We start from the raw sequence: 19,225 nt of genomic DNA on the forward strand, positions 1-19,225 counted from the left end.
ACGAGAGAGGACCAGGCCTGGAATTGTTTACGTTTTGTTATATGTGGGCAGTCATCCCTGAGGAGCAGCACGAGTTACTTTCTTTTGGTTTATTTGTTTATTAAAGTTTGTTGAATGATCACCGGTTCCTGCCTCCTCCTTCCCATCTACAAACTTTGCTACACATAGTAGTTTGTTGCGTATGGGGATGCATAGCCGCAGACTAGTCAGGGTGACCCCTATCCACCATCAAACTGGGCCATGAGTCAATGGAAGAAGGTGGCCTAGTCTGACGAATCAAGTTTTGTTTTACATGACGTGGATGGTGCGCATGCATCGCTTACCTGGTGAACATATTGCACCAGGATGCAAAATGGGAAGAAGGCAAGCTGGCGGAGGTAGTGTGATGCTTTGGGCAATTTTCTGCTGGGAAACCTTGGGTCATGCCATCCATGTGGATGTTACTTTGACACGTACCACCTAAGCACTGTTGCAGACCACGTACACCCTTTCATGGAAACGGTATTCCCTAGTGGCTGTGGCCTCTTTTAGCAAAATAATGCACCCTGCCACAAAGCAAAAATGATTCAGGAATGGTTTTAGGAGCACAGCAACGAGTTTGAGGTGGTGTTGATAAATTCTCCAGATCTCAATCCAATCGATCATCTGTGTGATGTGCTGAACAAAATCCAATCTATGAAGGCCCCACCTTGCAACTTACAGGACTTAAAGGCTCTGTTGCTAGAATCTTGGTGCCAGATACCACAGCACACCTTCAGGGGTCCATGCCTCGACAGGTCAGGGCTGTTTTGGCAGCAAAATCCCTTTTCCCCTGCATGGTAACGCTAGGTACGACTTTTTATGGTCTGGCTCGGCTTAACTCGCTTCGCTTTTCCACTGCGTGGTACAACTCAGTTCGACACGGCTCGGCTCGGTTTGGTTTTCCACTAGCACCGCTTTAAAGTGGGTGGGATTATAGAATGATTATTGTAATTGTGCCACCTCTACCTCTTGGCATGTTGATGACTTTAACTATAAGACGAAAACAACAAAGCGCAGATGACAACATCACTTTATTTGCTCAACTATAAACAAGGGTAAACTAATCTTGTATTTAGCAATGTGTTTAGGGACTTAACCGCTATATCACTGTCACAAAAGAATATAATGGTAGTGACGGTAGTGACGATTCTCTCTGAACAATCAGTGATCTGCAGTGTTCACACTAGGGATGGGACGAAATATCGTTTGACAAAATATCGCGATACAAAACGTGACGAAACGCATCAAGGTCGAAAAAAATGTATCGCGAAATAAAGATAGATGGCACTGCTGCATGATTTGCGTAGAATGAGGGTGGGGTGCAGCAGCAAACATTAATAGGGAAAGAAAAGAGTTGACATTAGCATTAATATTCTAAACCAAAAATGCAGTTATTGCCTACATAAACTACCATATTTTCTGTTTAACTTTTATTAGACTCCAGAAAGAAAAGGGCGTTTTTTCACTGAGCACATTCTCTGCAGTCTGAGCGCGATGCACTGCAGCTCACTCTCGCTCATGTCTGAGGTAAATCATTAACACCATCACCCAGCTTACAGAACACGTGTTTTATTGAGCTAAATACATTACAATCAGCTAAAACGAATGCACAGGTTACTTTCCTGAACAAGCGCGCTCCCGAGTCCGTGTTCTTCACACTCTCCACGTGAATCGCGGCCCAGTTCGGCAGTTCGGCAAAATACCGGCAGTTCAACAGGAAATGCGGATCTCTTAAAGGGGCCGCACTATATTCCTACTCGTGTAATATGGACCTCCTCCAGGTATGGTGTGGTTCTGGTTCGCTCACTGGTACACATTAACAATTTTTCATACGAACTTTGCCCTGTTCTGAATTAAACTGCCAGTGTAAAAACTCCCTTTATATTCTTAAAATGAGAGAAATCACTAACAGTTACTTACTCATTATTTTTAAGTTTAGGCTTAAGAGAACAATTTCTTAGATAAACATATCTATGACCTTTGATATGTCTAGTCTTCATACTGTATTGATTATTATTGAATATGGTTTCACTAATAATAAATGTACATTTGCATAAAGCATGCATATTTGTCCATACCTATGTTGATTAGAGTATTAAAAACTTAATTTAAACTTAATTTAAGATACATTTACAATTGCTAAGAAGGTGCGATTTAAAATCGAGTTAACTCATGACAATCATGCAGTTAATCGCGATTCAATATTTTAATCGATTGACAGCCCTACAGTGCCCTTCACAATTATTGGCACCCCTGTTCAAGATGTGGTCGCGGACTTCTAAAAATTCTCCTTTTTTTTTAAACAACATAGAACCAAAATGCAAAAAAAGAGAAAAATCCTACCGTTCGTTTAAGTACAGTACTTTGGTGGTAAAAAAATCACAGATTTGAAAAAAATAAACATAAAATTTGATATCGTATCGTGACGTATCGTATCGTAACCCTGGCATATCGAGGTGCATCGTATCGTGAGTTTAAGTGTATCGTCCCATCCCTAGTTCACACATCACTTTTTAGTATCAGTAGAGTACATATTTAAGCAAACCGTACCGAGCCGTACCAAACTGTACCATGCAGTGGAAAAGCACCATTAGGAAAAGCACCATTAGGAAGGTGGTCATAATGTTATGCCTGATATGTATAGTTTATATACATATAAAGGCAGTTTAGACAGATAAGACACAATGGTCATAAGTCAGAGTAAACTGAATAGTTAAAGGTGAAGTGTTTGCCAAAGCCAAACAACACTAATGTTTAAAATTGCACAATACATAGCTCAACACAACACATTAAATAGGCTGAACTTCTATATTGTCATTCACATCATATTTAAAAGTGCATCTACCCTTCATATGTAAGACTGAAAAAAAGACATGAGTAAGACTGTATTAGATCAAAGTATGAGATCAAAACTCAGCTAATCAGGAAATAGAAATCTTTGTGTATGTGGCATTGTAGGAGGTTATTTAGGTGACTAACCAGCAATGTCTTCCTCTCTATTTAGCAGCACATGGAGCCACAGTGATGCACAGAGCTAAAGTGATATTTTTTTTCCTCCTTAGAAGCAGACTGACTGCCACAGTTTACACAGAAGGGTGCAGAGAAGAGCAGACTGGATTCACTGCAATCTTGTGGATGAACAAATTAGTTACAGAGGTAGAATTGATGCTGAGCTCTTGCAACTACTGGGGATTCTGGGTAAGAAGCAAACAAGCTGTGAGAGCTGAGTAACATCAAATGATAAAACCTGTTCGAGTGTAGGTAATATATATATATATATATATATATATATATATATATATATATATATATATATATATATATATATATATAATATAATATATATATATTATGGTGTATACCCGCATTAAAAAGTGCCGCATACAGGTTTGGAACAACATATGGGTGAGTAAATAATTTGAGTAATAAATAATTTTGTGAATAATCCTGATAACCCCTACACTCACTGGGACATGACACTTCATTTAACCACCATTTTCTGAAATTCATGTTTGAAAGGAAAATGTAAGGGTAGATTAATATTTGTCTGCAAGTTACCAACCCTAAGAATATTGTGGATTTCTTTCCAACGACTAGCCCACTGCTTTGTCAACTCCTGAACCTGAGAAAGAAAAGAGAGATACTTTGTATTATTTCTGTAAGAGAAAATACAGATATAGAAAAAAATATAAAATGCTTCAACTGGAGTGTTAATGTAAAGCATAAGTAAAGAACTGCCACATTCTTTCATCACAAAAATCATTGGGCATAAAAACAGCATTCTGAGTGTTGGGATAAATACAGCCCTCTAGAATCCCAGTTGTGAGTCATGCATATTTACATCCAAACCTAAGAGGAAGACTAAAGAGCAGCATAACATAAAATTAAAATAAAAACAACAATGTTGCTGCTGACCTCCTCTAGCACAACGGCTTTAATTATCTCCCTAAATCAGCATGCATCATACTTAAACAGCCATGAGCGGTGGGGAAATCAAGGAGTGATCTGCTGCTATGCTCGGTTTTACCCAACTTTTAATCACTAGAAGATCGGCTCAAGTAGTCTGAGGATGTGCAGAGAAATTGAGACACTTACCCTGGCTTCATCCTGATGAAGCCTCTCCTCCACACTCGACCCTAAAGGCTTCTCAAACGACACCATCTGAAATGAGGAAGACTGACGCATTTAAGTCATGCGACCACTGAGACAAAACAAAGGCTGTAATGTTACTACAAAAGTACAAAAGTAGGTACTTCTGTGTATTTGCCAGTATTACATTTTAATACGCCATTGAACGTATGTACAACTTTCCATACCATAAAAGGCTGTGAGTAATATTATCCCAAAAACCATGCATACACTTTGCGACAGTATGCAGGCTTTTTGACATTATAATTTCATTTATACGATGTGGGAGGCACAAATCCTTCCAGAGAAAAAAAGTTATTGCTTAAGGCCTTGATGTACTTGATGTGAATTCGAACTGATGTGATTTTGAACATAATCAGGCCAAAATGAACTTTGTTAGGAGTTTGTTTTGAGTGGTTGAAACTGCTTTCTGGAAAAGTTTGCGACGGTAAATACCTTTGTACAAACATTCGTCGAATGCGATTATGTAATAAGTAGGTGTGCATGGAGGCTCCACCTTCTTTTACATGGAAATATTTGACATTTCTCCTGATCAGTCCGTCAAGTGAAAAGATGAACAAACTGGAGAGCTGCTTTACAGTAGGAAATTAAGTTGGGTCATTCCGTGTCAAATCAACCAAATTTTGGAAACTTCCCTGGCTCAAATGTATGATTTTGTTAATTTTTTCTGTAGAAAGGCAAACATAAATAGTGATGAATGTCAATATTATAGATGCCATGGATGTATATTTACTGAGTAATCCCCTGTTTTGTAAAGAAACTAAAAGGATATTAAGATATATCTAATAATTCTTGAGTTATAGGCATTCAAACTTGAGACAAAAACACAAGAGCTGCTTTCTTTCCCATTTTTGACGGGAAAATGGCAAATAACGCAACAAAGATGGCTAAAGTCAACAGATTTTACTAACAGCTCTATACCAATCTCTGTGTAAAAATAAAATAAGGTTTCTGCCATCTTTCTAAAGTAATTTTTACCCCCTTGTAATTTGGCTCCAAATCTCAGGTGAAAATTGTTATTTTGACCCCCTCTATAAAATGGTGGATTGTTCAATAAATATACATTTGTGGCACTTTTATATGTTGGCTTACATCACTATTTATGTTCGTCTTTCTACAGAACGTAAAAAATATCAACAAAATTTAAATTTGAATCAGGGACCTTGGTTGAGTGGACACGGAATGACCCAGTTGTATTTCTGATGAAACAAGACTGACAGTAAAGTGCTTTATAAATAAACGTGATGTGAATTTACTAGAGTGCTGAATTGCAAAGGTCATGCAAACATATCCACTTTGCTATGAATAGATGCTTTTCTTATGCTTTATTAAAAAAAATGCTTGCTGTCTTCTCAGTTTTGTTGTGTGTTTATTTTGTAATTGAGAGGAAAGCGTGCAGCACATATTTACATATTCATCTAAACACTGCTCTCAGCAGTGTGGGCGGCATCGGATGTCTCCTAACAGTATATCGCTGCCGCATATTTTGAACTTCGTTTCACCCCTGAGAACTTAGTGAGTATATCGGGGCTTTTAAAGGTAGCTTTCTTAGCTAAGGAGATTTAATTATGTGTTAAAACCGTTCTCTTAAAACTCAAAAATGCACACAAAAACTATTGTTCATTGATAAATTCAAAAGATTCATACTGGAATCGCTAACTTTTGTCAAAATCAGTTTGAGCCATTATTCAGAAACTCAAGAAGAGATATGAGAAGCTGGAGACTTCATCTCATTGCAGATATAAAAGAGATCTCATTTGTGATTTTTTTATTCCTTTAAGCTAATCCTGGCATACCACATAATACTGATAATATACAAATTGAAATTCAGTCCATGATGTCTGAGGAGGATAAAGTCGAACTTAAATCACCTGATTTCCAGCAGACAGCTGCACTTTTAAGTGGGCAATCTCAGCTCGCAGCTCTCTGATAATCTTTACATTGCAGTCCTCATTCACAGTTGGCTTGTTAAGAATGTTCTTGGCCCGGCTGGCATAACGAAGGGTGTTCAGAGTTTCGCTACAGTTCACATCGGCAGGTGAGATGGCTGGAGTGACAAAAAAAGAAATGAGTGAGATGAGCTAAAATGTCCTTGCAACAGAATATTAACAAGCAGAACCACATTCCTTTTGCAAAATAAATTGCGTAGCAAAATCTTGCGTGTTTGGAGAAGCTTAAGGGTGTGTAGAACTATGACCGAAAGCATGACCTCTGACATACTGGCTATCATGATAGTTTTGGAGTTCCCACCAAGACTGTCCTTTAGGAGCCAGGTAAGCACAGAGTCTCGATATGGAACAAAGTTTTGCTTCCTTTTTATTCCACCAATGGACAGATCAGCTGTGACAACAGAAATAACAAAGAATATCCATAACAACGTCAGTCAAAGTGCATGAAACCTTAAGCTGATACGTGTCCTTTGGTAAGTTTTCAAAGGTTGTTAGTTTACCTAAAGTGGAGATGACGATGCCCAGAGTAACCAGAGATCTATTGATGTTGGCGCCCTCCTTCAACCTAATGCCAGTAGTCTGTGTGGCATCAGCTCTTTCACTTCCTGCCAGGTCAACCAGATGTACCTTACTCACTGTCTCACTCGGTAACTCTGCATCAAACGTGGCCTATAAGGACATATTTTGGTAGACGATACAGTCAAATATTTCTCATTCTGAAATTCAGAATGCAGAACCAAAATGCAACAGGGAAAAGAAACAGGCTAAAACACTTGATTGAAACTCAGGAAAGTAAGATTGGAAATGCTTAATGCTGCATGACAGCTGATCCCTTGAAGTTTCAGAAATTATTATGAATATATTAAAAGAGCTGGATTTACCAACTGATAACCAACAGAGCCCAAAGGAGTTTAAAATACTAGTTTCATAACCCGGAAAAAGGCTGGTTTGGAGCAGCATACTGTATTATATTTAGGGCTAGATTTACTAAACAGGGCAAATTAATATGAGAGCGCAATTTCAAAAAAGCACAGATGGGCAAATGAAAGAACACAGATGCAGCCGGATCATTTCCATAACGACCAACGCAATCTACCAGTTAGCGTCTGGTTTAAGACATGCTTTTTTGGGGGCGGTAAATAATGGCGCAAACACCAGTAAATTGACGAGCTCAAACCTTAGTAAATCACCATGCATGATTCATTTAAATACTCTCCTCCCATACATTTTGGGTCTGAAAGGGAAACTCATATAAATGCATAAGCAATAATGTCAGCTGCAAAAAAAAAAAAAAAACATGTCCATGCCTTTCAACGCTAATTTATGAACTGCGTGCCTTAAGTCTTGAAGTTTTCTTTAACACCAAAAGAGGGTTTGCTTTGGCACAAGCAGTTAGTGTGATAGATAAATTAGAAGTAAAATCAAATTATGATTTAAGAATCTTTTTCTTGACTCATTATTTGATCACACTCCCAAATGTTAAAGGGATAGTTCACCCAAAAATGAAAATTATCCCATGATTTACTCCCCCTCATGCCATTTTAGATGTATGACATTCTTCTTTCAGACAAATAGGATCTGAGTCATATTAAAAATGTCCTGAATCTTTCAAGCTTTATAATGGCAGTGACTGGATAGTGGATAATTTTTAAAGCCCAAAATGCTTACAGTATATGTCTGACGAGCGTAACTGGTGTGCAATGTCGTCAGACATAGCGTAAGCATTTTGAACTGCGAGAGGCGTGGGCCCTACCTTTAAAGGGTTAGTTTACCCAAAAATGAAAATTCTGTCATTAATTCTTACCCTCAAGTCGTTCAACACCCGTAAGACCTTTGTTCATCTTTGGAACACAAATAAAGATATTTTTGTTGAAATCCGATGGCTCAGAAAGGCTTCCATTGACACCAATGTCATTTCCTCTCTCAAGACGTCGCCAAAGCTTTGAACCGTTTGATTTGGATTGCGTGTCAAACCGCCATATTGCTGAAATCACTTGACTTTGGCGATCCGAATTACGAATCGATGCACTCATTCATCACCGTTCAAATCTTTGTTTTGAAATTGGCCCATCACTATATGAGTCAGTCATTTAGGGTTTTTTTGCGCACAAAAACTATTCTTGTTGCTTCATAAAATTATTGTAGAGCCACTGTAGTGAGATGGACTTTTGTAACGATGCCTTTTATGGGTCTTGAGAGAAGAAATTACATTGATGTGAATGAAGACCTGTCTGAGCCATTGGATTTCAACACAAATATCTTCATTTGTGTTCGGAAGATGAACGGCAGTCTTACGTCTGTCCAATGACATGAGGGTAAGTAATTAATGACAGAATTTTCATTTTTGGGTGCCTAACCCTTTAAAAAATCTTTAAAGATGCAGTCTGTTAGTTTTGCCTCTTTGTCACAATCTCTGTTTGTAACCTGCAATTGCATTTACATGTGGCATTATCGTTACATGCATTGTGCATCGGCTCCTCAGAGTGAATGAATCTAATGTTTTGAGGAGTTTGTGTGGTTGTACCGCAACGGTGTGGATACTGTACTTTGGAATCACAAATTCTATGTCTGAAAATATAATCTGAACAAGTAAGTAACATGTCTGCCACTTTTCTTCTGAGCAACCGAGAAAAAAAAACAGCAAGATTACAATAAATCGTATATAATGGTGAAATCTGATGGTCGCTTAGCTCATATCACCTCAAACCATGCAAAGTATTATTGTTATACTTTATCAAATTGTTAATGTTAACAACATCAGCATTGCGTGACTATGTGTATTTAGAGTGTATTAGCGTTACCCGTAGTTTGTATATTTACAATTCTGTACAGTCTAATCTTTTGCTTTTGACTATGGGTGAATCTCCAGTTGTCATTGATGTTTGTCGTTTTGGAACTTTCTGTATTATAATCCACCATCAAAATTATACATTTATTTATTCCAGCTGCTGTGAGAAAAGGCTATAAATGATCCGCCACCTGCAGCATCCTCACATGCGATACTGCTACTAGCCGGACTGAATACAGACGCAAAGATGAATTTCCCGCGGAAAGCTACCAGTACCACTCAAATTATAACACATTATTACAAGCTTACCGCTGGGATACACTGTTATCAGGCTAAGGTAAGGAGATAGTTTTGAACACTGGCTGGTTATGTACTAGCTCAATAATTAGGATCACACCTTTAAATAAAAACTGAATAAATATAAAAAATACAATATATTAGGAGTATTTGAAACATTTCTTGTAGAAAAATGTCTAGTATTCCAAAACATAGCCAATGACACATTAACTAGTCTCAAAGGTCACTACAGCAACGTGTGATATAACCCATGCATTAAAAAAATCACATTGACATCTGTGTATCATTACCCAGACTTCCCCAACATGCACAGAAAATGGAGCTCACTGGATAATGCAAACAGTGAGATGATAACTTCAAGCTGCGACAGCTATCTGCACAAAAGTACAAACAAAGAGGCAGCTGGCATTCAGCAGAGGGTAAATGGACTTATGACCTTGATGAACCGAATGGTGAAGATGGCGTGGGATCGGCTGCTGACATGGTTCATGCATGTGCTGGCAGTGGCACGTCTCCTGGTGCCCTCATGCATTAGCCGGCCAACCTCAGTATAGCTCTGCACGTGGTGTCTGGAAAGGGCTGGACAACATATATATACAAACATACAGGGCATAAAAGAAACGTTTCTGATAATGTTGTTTAAGCAATCAGTAAATTAACATTAAAAAGTGAGCAAGTTGTCAATCATCATGATGTAAGGAGTTGTTTCTGTAGTCATTTTACCCTCCACATATGGTCCATCTTTAGGATGTTCTCTTACTCTCAGCTCACAGCCTTGTGTTTCTGTGCTGGGAAGAAGGTCTCGAACTCGCTCATTGTAGATTTCAAAGTAGCTGGAAGCACAAAGCATCAAAGAAAAGAACAAAGCGGTGATAGTTTGCACTTGAAACATGACTTTTTTCTCCCATTTTAGCTCCTATTTTAGGATATAATGGGATGAAATGCTGTCACCACAAAAACTTCTGCAGTGACTCAGTCTAGATTAAATACACAAATAAGGCTGGTTTTAAATGACACACATTCCAGATATTTTGCTAAATACCACTGGTTTAGTTTATATTTTTGTGGTTTAATAACTCATTTGCTAGCTTATTAAATTTTCTTTGTTTTGACTAAATCACTCGTGAAGCAGATGCCTGGAAAACTCAAATCAATTACCTGCCGCTGTTTGAATCTAATTGTATGTGATTAAAATTATCGAAAATGCTGGCGTGGTGTAACACTCGACAAGGAATTAAATGCTACACATTTCCCTAAATCTGAATAAGCTCTGTTGTGATACACTGCTGCATATTACAGCAATTGTGGGAGAGGGGGAGAAAGTCTCGCCAGTCAGAAAATAAATAAAATCCCACAAGACGATAAACCTATTTCGGGCTGTCTGAGAAATGTGAATGTTTAAACAGGCTCCTGAAATGAAAGACAGATTGGTCCCTCTTCATCTCTTAATGAAGCTGGAGAGGGAGGGAGGGGGAGAGAGGGATGGGGAGAGAGAGAGAGAGAGAGAGAGAGAGAGAGAGAGAGAGAGAGAGAGAGAGAGAGAGAGAGAGAGAGAGAGAGAGTTTGAGCTCAGTACAAACCAACAGTGAACTAATTAAAATGTGACAGTCAGACATTTTGAATGCCTCTACTGCAAGAACTGTCCCAAGTGAATGAGCACTGTTTAAATGAGGGAATCCAGGTGGTTAAACTACAAAAAAACCTCTTGCAGGCATTTAGACAAGGAAGAGAAGCCAAGGGTAAAGAATCAATCAGGTGTTTTTTTTCCCCTTTTTTCAATTGATAAAGACAGGTTTCACTCATGGGAGTGACTGGGCTGTTGGGCTTTAGTCACTGATATTTTTTATTTGTTTTGTTGAAAGAACTGGGACTATTTTCCCCTTCTTTTGTTCTACTGATGCAATTGATTTAATACACAGTAACTGTATTTTAAGACAAGACACAATAACTCATTTATAGCACAAGTAAGAGGCGTGACTCATTAGCTTCTTTTAGTTCTCTTATTACATGTCCAGAATCTGCAAAAAGTTTGAAATATTCATTATTCAAAAATAGTCAATATTTCAAATAAATGCTGGCCTTTTGAATTTCCTTTTCACTAAAGAATCCTGAAAAAAATGTATCATGTTTTCAACAAAAAATATTAAGCAGCGATGTGTTCAACATTTATATTTATAGAAATGTTCCTTGAGCACCAAATCAGCATATCAGACTAATTTCTGATGGATCATGTGACACTGATAAACTGGCTGATGAACATTCAATTTTAAAACATAATTAAAATAGAAAAGGGTTTTAATAAAAAATGCTGTAATATTTTTCACAATATAACTGTTTTTACTGTATTTATTTACAGTATATACATTTAAAGGGGATGTAGGACCTTTGAAGTAAAATATATCCAAAAACAACCAGGTCAGTATATATTTTGTTCAGTTGAGTTCTTAAAATATCCCATATGTTTCCAACTATCTGTAAATTGTGAGAAAATTGCTATTTTAGACAAGGAGCCAGGATGTCTGAGGGAATTACCAGTAAATTGCGTCATATCTGGGTTACCCTCGGTTTCCGAGTTTTATTCTGCAGAAACGCTTTACTCTTAGCGGTATGCAGCAAGTGTCACAGCAGCCGCTGAGCAAACGCACAGAGTAACGTCATAACATCATTTTAAATAAACTTAAATGTATCTAATATGATAAACAGAGCTGCGTTACCTCATACTCATGACCGGAAAAGCGGAAATGGCGCCGGCGACTGTGACTTATCATAATAAAAGTCCCGCTTCTTGCGAGCCGTGTGTTGCACAACAATCGCTCCAGTGGTCTTGCTCAGCTCCACAACACTCACTCCTGCTCTGCTTCATACTACAGTAACGTTAATAACCGCATCCATGAACATGATTTCTGCCCGAGTCCTATCTCGATTCTTTTCCACCGGCTGTGAGGTGAAGACCACAAGTCCCAAGATTCTGAACTCAAACTTGGCATCATCAAACTACTCCTTTGTTTTGAATAGGAGCCTCTAGCGGACGGAGAAGTTACATAGTGCAGCTTTAACTAAACATTACCAACCCCACATTTTTTAACAGTAGTGAATAAACATGTTCAGTGTGTAATATAACTGAGAAAGCCAGGCTTACAGTATATCAATGATGTTTAAAATAACATTTAATAGGTTTAGTCACACCCCTGGTCTCACTTTTTGTCTCTCTCATCCAATCTACCGCATGGGCCATTATCAAAGAAGACACAACGATAACTCCTTGAGGTGGAAGCAGACGGAGGCTGACTTTCCTGATCATCTGGTTGTAATTAGAGTCCTGCTATCTTACAATGCCCATAAGAAAGGACAAGCTGCCAGAATGGACGCCTCATTTACACACTGCAATCTGTCTGTCCTTCTCCCTAGGATTTTGATGTGATCATCATCACCCTACAATAAACCACCATGGTGCATATGATAGCCATTAACAACTGTAGTCATGTATGTAGCTCTCTTGACACGTCAGAATTACTTTTTACTCACTCATTTGGCACTCTTCCAGCAGAAATGTTTATGCCATTACCTATAAATATTGCGTTCATACCTGACCTCCATGTGAAACGATGCCTTATCTCTTTGTAACACTCCACTGATGTGGTGGAACAGCCCCTCACAGATCCGTGGAATCAGTCCATAATCACCCTGAAAGAAGGAAAATAGAAACTTCAGCTCACTTAGCTATTAAATGTAGCCAGGTGGTAGAGGAACTAGACTAAAAGATTGCAGTTTTTTTTAACGCCACAAGGGATAACCCGTAATTGTTTAAATATTTTGAAGAATGTTTTCAACAGGTTTTGTCCATACAATACATTTTCAAAATATTTTCTTCTGAGTTCTGCAAAAGAAAGTCTAGAATGGCATGCATATGGGTGAGAAAATAATGACAAATTTTATCAAAGAAGACATTGGCACGTCGAAATACATAAATAAATAAATGTAAGCTAAATGTGGTTACGTTTTAAAATTATATTCTAAACACAGCGTGGAACATATAAACTGGCCATTAAAATGTCAATATCACATAAGCTGCAAAGACAGAGCTAAGCTTGACCAAGGTCAGAAATAATAAGTATTGTTATAATGTACAGTACATTAGACATTTAGTACCATTTGAGAAGGACAAGCAAAGAAAGGACATTGTGCAATCAAAACCTGGAGTAAAATGAACTCTCCTTAAGTGAAGCATGTGCTTTATGTAGCATTAATGTAACATATTGACATCTACAGTTTTGTACATTAAGCTAGAATAGGTAAAATAATTACCACATCATCATCTTTAAAGACCCCCTGAGGTGAAAATCAAGTTTTTAATGTTGTTTATGTATGTCTAAGTGGTGTCTAAGTGCATTTGCGGAGCGTGAATCGCCGCACTGTGCATGCGTTGCACATTTCAAGATTTGTGCGAGCTGTTCCTATTACAACGCCAATGATAAAACGTTCGACCCATTTGAATTCTATTGAGAATTACAACTTAAAAAGCTAGGGAGAAAGTCAAACATGATCTAAAACAGCAACATAAACTAAAAAGACTGACGAAAAGAGGACAAAACATCTTAAATTAGAAAGCCTTTTAAACTATATGACCACCTATACTAGAATTTCTCATATTTTAATGTATTTATTGTTGTAAAATTTGAATCTTGTAGAGTTTATAATAAATAATAGGTTAAGGAAATGTCTTTTTGTGTATTCAAGTCCTCCTGGGATGTTCATATTTATGAGGTGAGAAGTCGTGTTTACGACATCTCTGTGGCCGGAGCAAGATGGTGGTGCACCTTCTTTTAATTAATTTCATGAAAATACAGCAAGGTTTGTTAACTCCGCTTCTAGAAAATTAACATCAAAGAATGCGCATCAGGTGAGTTTAAATCTTTTACATTTTTAATTAATCTATGAAACCACAGTAAAGGGCATCGTTATATATTAGGCTAATTGCTTTATTACAATTCTGGCTTATTTAGTTGTAAATGACAAAGCCTGACAGTGTCACTGCTAAATACCCATTATATTCAACTACAGACGTTGCATCCATTGACCATGCTTCTCACCGACACGCCCCCAAATCATACAGATCAGGGCTTAAAGAAAATCCCCAACTTCCCACTGGTATTTACAACTTTGTGGTGATGTTCATGTGCCACCACAAAGAAACTAAACCCTTTTTTCAACATATATTTATATTTCAACAATGGCATGTTGTATATACAGGTCGTTCTCAAAAAATATTGGGATAAAGTTAATTATTTTCCATAATGTAATGATAAAAATTTAAATTTCATATATTTTAGATTCATTGCACACCAACTGAAATATTTCAGGTCTTTTATTGTTTTAATACTGAAGATTTTGTAATACAGCTCATGAAAACCCAAAATTCCATTAAGACACAGAAAGAAATTTCTGAACAAATAGGCTGTTTCCAGAGTGCTGTATCAAGGCACCTCAGTGGGAAGTCTGTGGGAAGGAAAAAGTGTGGCAAAAAACGCTGCACAACAAGAAGAGGTGACCGGACCCTGAGGAAGATTGTGGAGAAGGACCGATTCCAGACCTTGGAGGACCTGCGGAAGCAGTGGACTGAGTCTGGAGTAGAAACATCCAGAGCCACCGTGCACAGGCGTGTGCAGGAAATGGGTTACAGGTGCCGCATTCCCCAGGTCAAGCCACTTTGGGCTACAGAGAAGCAGCACTGGTCTGTTGCTCAGTGGTCCAAAGTACTTTTTTCGGATGAAAGCGAATTTTGCATGTCATTCGGAAATCTAGGTGCCAGAGTCTGGAGGAAGACTGTGGAGAAGGAAATGCAAAAATGCCTGAAGTCCAGTGTCAAGTACCCACAGTCAGTGATGGTCTGGGGTGCCATGTCAGCTGCTGGTGTTGGTCCACTGTGTTTTATCAAGGGCAGGGTCAATGCAGCTAGCTCTCAGGAGATTTTGGAGCACTTCATGCTTCCATCTGCTGAAAAGCTTTATGGAGATGAAGATTTCGTTTTTCAGCATGACCTGGCACCTGCCCACAGTGCCAAAACCACTGGTAAATGGTTTACTGACCATGGTATTACTGTGCTCAATTAGCCTGCCAACTCTCCTGACCTGAACCCCATAGAGAATATGTGGGATATTGTGAAGAGAAAGTTGAGAGACGCAAAACCCAACACTCTGGATGAGCTTAAGGCCGCTATCGAAGTATCCTGGGCCTCCATAACACCTCAGCAGTGTCACAATATGCTAATTTTTTGAGAAGGACCTGTATATATAGTTTCTAAATATGTAGGTAGCTAATTTTCATAATGAGGAGCTATTGATAGTCTTACCTGTAATTATATCCTTATTGTAACAAATGCTACAGTTAAACGATTACAAGAACTATGGCTAATTTTCATAAGGGCAAGTACAAATTGAAATTAGGAGCTTTAAAGTCTGGACCTTCATAAGTTATGAAGATGAAGATGGTGTGTTTGTTTCTTCAGTAGAACACAAAGATTTTTAACTCCAACCATTGCTAGTATAATGCATGTCAATATGGTGTATTTCTATGACACACAGACAAACATTTTTGAGGGACTGGCTTCATAGAACCCTGGAAACCATCAGACTGTTTTTACAAGGAGTGACAGAGCGGTGTAGAATAAAGGTAAAATATATGTTTGTTTTTTTAAAAACGAAGCATGAACACATTAGTGCACAACACAAACACAATCAAGCCTTTGAAAGAATGTGTTTAACCACCCCTTTAAACAGCAAGCACAAACAAAGCAGAAGCAGCAGCCCTTCCGGCACACTCAGTGTCTGAATTCACTCACTAGTTTTCAAAAGTATTACAAATGTGAAAAGGGTACACAAGAACATAAAAAATTACTTTAAATTCAATCAAAACCAATACAGGTCTTGAGCACTACAACACTATCGAGCAGACTAAATAAAGCAAGAGTGTGGTTACATTTAAACTATTTTAAGGCATTTAAATATGTCATTTTGGTGACAAAAGTTAAGGAAAAAAATTATTCCTGACAAAGAATGGTTTCCCATGATGCTTTTGCCCTTCAGACATCCACATACTTGAGACTTCAGTTTGACTTCATCTCTATCTCTCTCTCTCTCTCTCTCTCTCTCTCTCTCTCTCTCTCTCTCTCTCTCTCTCTCTCTCTCTCTCTCTCTCTCTCTCTCTCTCTCTCTCATTATTTTCACGAGCACGCTGAATAAATCAGAACTCCATAAAGTCTACACACTATTTTCCCCTCTGATCTGCAACGGAGGCTTTTAATTACAACCCGAGACAAAGAGGGGATATCAGACAGCATAGGATGATTATCATCAGAACAAATCTGAATGAGTCTCTCAGATGACAAACTGATAGCAGTTATAATTATGTGTTATTCATATGATGCCCTTGTCACATTTTCTGATTACTCAGGAGAAGCATGCAGTGAAATAGTGGATCTGCAGCCACTGGAGTTGAGACCCACTGCGTGCATCTTCTGAGGAGTGGGAGTGTGTTACTAGCTGTGATTTGTAGGTTTTGAAATTACATTGAGAGGGAGACAGTAATGAGATGTGAAGCTTACTGGGTTGCCCATCATGGTGTAGGACTTTCCTGAGCCCGTCTGGCCGTAAGCAAAAACGCATGCATTGTAACCCTCAAAAGCTGCTTGCAGGACATCAGTGCCGAGATCTTCGAATATCTAAAATTAAAAAGATTTTTATTACTTATACTTGGAATCTCTATCCGCTGTACAAAAACAATTTTTCACAAAAAACTAAACAAAAAAACTGTGATTTGTATTCACTGACGAGAACTTACTAGTTTACTAAAAATGCTATTATATGTAAAATTGCAGATTAGAAAGGTAAACCACATTGTCAAAGTTAGGCATTTATATTGTGAATATACTGAAAAACAAATATTGACATTTTACAGTAAACGACTCATAAGAACAGCTAGTTCTCTTGAGTGCTAGGACACTTCAAATGTTATTATTACTGGTCACTTGACAATTGCAGTGGACTTTGTACCTTTTCCTGGGTCACAAAGTTTGGGCTTGTGTTGTTCATTGAATCATAAGAAAAATCATATGAGAAAGACTTCACTCTCTCTCCAAAGGGTTCTCCAGTCTCCTACAAAGCATAAAATACTTTAACAAACTGACCTGCAACTAGTGTCGATAAAGGGTTTAATTTGACCCTAATTAGGGCACATTTTTCTAACATATATATTGTGTTGTTCATTTTTGACAAATAGTTTAAATGGTTATAACTACTAGATACAGAGTAGAATATTATAAAATAGTTGACATTTTAAACAGGTAACGTTATAAGTAAAGATTGATTTTTGTTTAAGCAATGGTAAATTTCTGATTTTGCTAGCAACTAATGCACATAAACAAGAATCTATTAAATATCGAATTACACACCTTTGTGTTAAGGACAGAGGTTTTATGTCCATTCACTTGTATAATGACTTTAGCTGAAATGTCCTTCTCCCTAAGAGAAAAAGATAAACAAATGGATAGATATACAGATAGGAAGATATGAAAATACTACTGCAGAAATAACTGCCACGAGGTCTTGTATAAAGTAAAGTAATTCTAAAGTGAGATACTTCTCTTGTGGAAAAGTTTATTGATGGAGATTATAGGCTACGCGCAGTCATGTTTAATCAACTGGCTAACGTTACTGATTAGTGAGATATTGGAAATGTAATATTACCGGTAAATGATATTATTTAATAAATAAAGTAGTCTATGTAAATCTTATGTTGAGCAGTCGGACGAGACTAACCTTTGACTCAACGGACGGACCCGCACAGCCACCCGCACAGACGCCATGGGTCATCGGTGACAGCACACTTCACCTGCTTCACTTCACCTGCTTCACTAGTTATTATATATCACAACTGTAATGTATGCGCTTCAATTACCTGTAACTTATCCGTAAGCGCAGTCAAATAAAGCACCATAGACTGTAGGTTTTTACTAATTTCTCTTCACTTCGTACAATGTATGAAAATAAATTCGTAGCGAAATTTGGTTGCTGGCAAACTAGCAATTCCTTCGTGAAGGTTTATCTCATGAATATATTCATAGATTAACACATTTTGTTAACCAATGGAAAATACGTTCTTAATGAATATGAATTGTATTATGGCGATCTAAGTCCAATAATTGGCTCATGAATTCTGTCACGCAACCTATCAATGACGCAGGATTGGCTCATGAATATTACGAGCTTGACAGCTGTGCATGGTGCGCTATTTTTTTACGGTCTATGATGGTGCTCTTGTAACAGTTTTATAAAAATGGTATAACTTCCAATTCCTATGTTAAATATGTGTAGTGGGCACTAAAAAAAGATAATCCCAGAAATTCCAGAATTTTTAACACCGTATAGAAGCACATATGTGAGTTAATGCTGCCTTCACGTGCTATCTGAATTGTCGTAAATACGAATTTCCTAGTTAAATATGCACATGAACGACCTTTGAAATTACTCGTGATTACGACGAAGGGGGAATTACGAAATTATCGATAGCACGTGAAAGCAGCATAATACCTGAGCGCAAATCAACTTTGGAACAATTGGAAGCAACATTTCCGGGTAGCCTACACTCTAGTAGGAAATTTGACTACCATTTTATTATTATTCTTTTTAAAGAGCCACATACTGTGTATTAGTCTAGTTATCTTTACATTTTGTATGTTAAAGTTAATATATTTTATTTTATATTGTATAGCCTAATATATTTTATACTCTTTTATTAGCTTGCCTTACAGTGTGTTATAGTGTTTTAAACAGATGAAGTTCATCCTATAGATGGCAGTCTTTCTCCAGTTATATGAGTAAGGCACATGCATAGCCTACTACACCAGCAAAACCTGGGGTCTAATTATACTCTGACTCTAATTATACTTGTTCCTGTACTGTTTATTGTATTAATTCACATCTCTGCTAAAGCACTGTAAAACACTAATAGTTAAATCTAAAATAAC

The 19,225-nt window shown here is 37.7% G+C and overlaps 1 protein-coding gene across 2 annotated transcripts in view; it reads right to left on the minus strand.

The window, feature by feature from the left end:
* Positions 1 to 18,282, minus strand: part of kif16bb (kinesin family member 16Bb) — a 65,347-nt gene extending 47,065 nt beyond the window's left edge. For both annotated transcript variants that reach the window (XM_067422442.1, XM_067422441.1), the window contains exons 1-12: positions 18,018 to 18,282; positions 17,651 to 17,720; positions 17,253 to 17,354; positions 16,805 to 16,921; positions 12,791 to 12,888; positions 9,928 to 10,037; positions 9,641 to 9,783; positions 6,620 to 6,788; positions 6,391 to 6,510; positions 6,042 to 6,217; positions 4,117 to 4,182; positions 3,584 to 3,643 (exon numbers count right to left, since the gene is read on the minus strand). In XM_067422442.1, the coding sequence (XP_067278543.1) occupies positions 3,584 to 3,643; positions 4,117 to 4,182; positions 6,042 to 6,217; positions 6,391 to 6,510; positions 6,620 to 6,788; positions 9,641 to 9,783; positions 9,928 to 10,037; positions 12,791 to 12,888; positions 16,805 to 16,921; positions 17,253 to 17,354; positions 17,651 to 17,720; positions 18,018 to 18,064 (1,278 nt within the window). In that variant the 5' untranslated portion in view covers positions 18,065 to 18,282. The remainder of the gene's footprint in view (positions 1 to 3,583; positions 3,644 to 4,116; positions 4,183 to 6,041; positions 6,218 to 6,390; positions 6,511 to 6,619; positions 6,789 to 9,640; positions 9,784 to 9,927; positions 10,038 to 12,790; positions 12,889 to 16,804; positions 16,922 to 17,252; positions 17,355 to 17,650; positions 17,721 to 18,017) is intronic.
* Positions 18,283 to 19,225: the final 943 nt, after the last annotated feature.

This window comes from Pseudorasbora parva, chromosome 17, assembly GCF_024679245.1.
Source record: "Pseudorasbora parva isolate DD20220531a chromosome 17, ASM2467924v1, whole genome shotgun sequence".
NCBI lineage: Eukaryota > Metazoa > Chordata > Actinopteri > Cypriniformes > Gobionidae > Pseudorasbora > Pseudorasbora parva.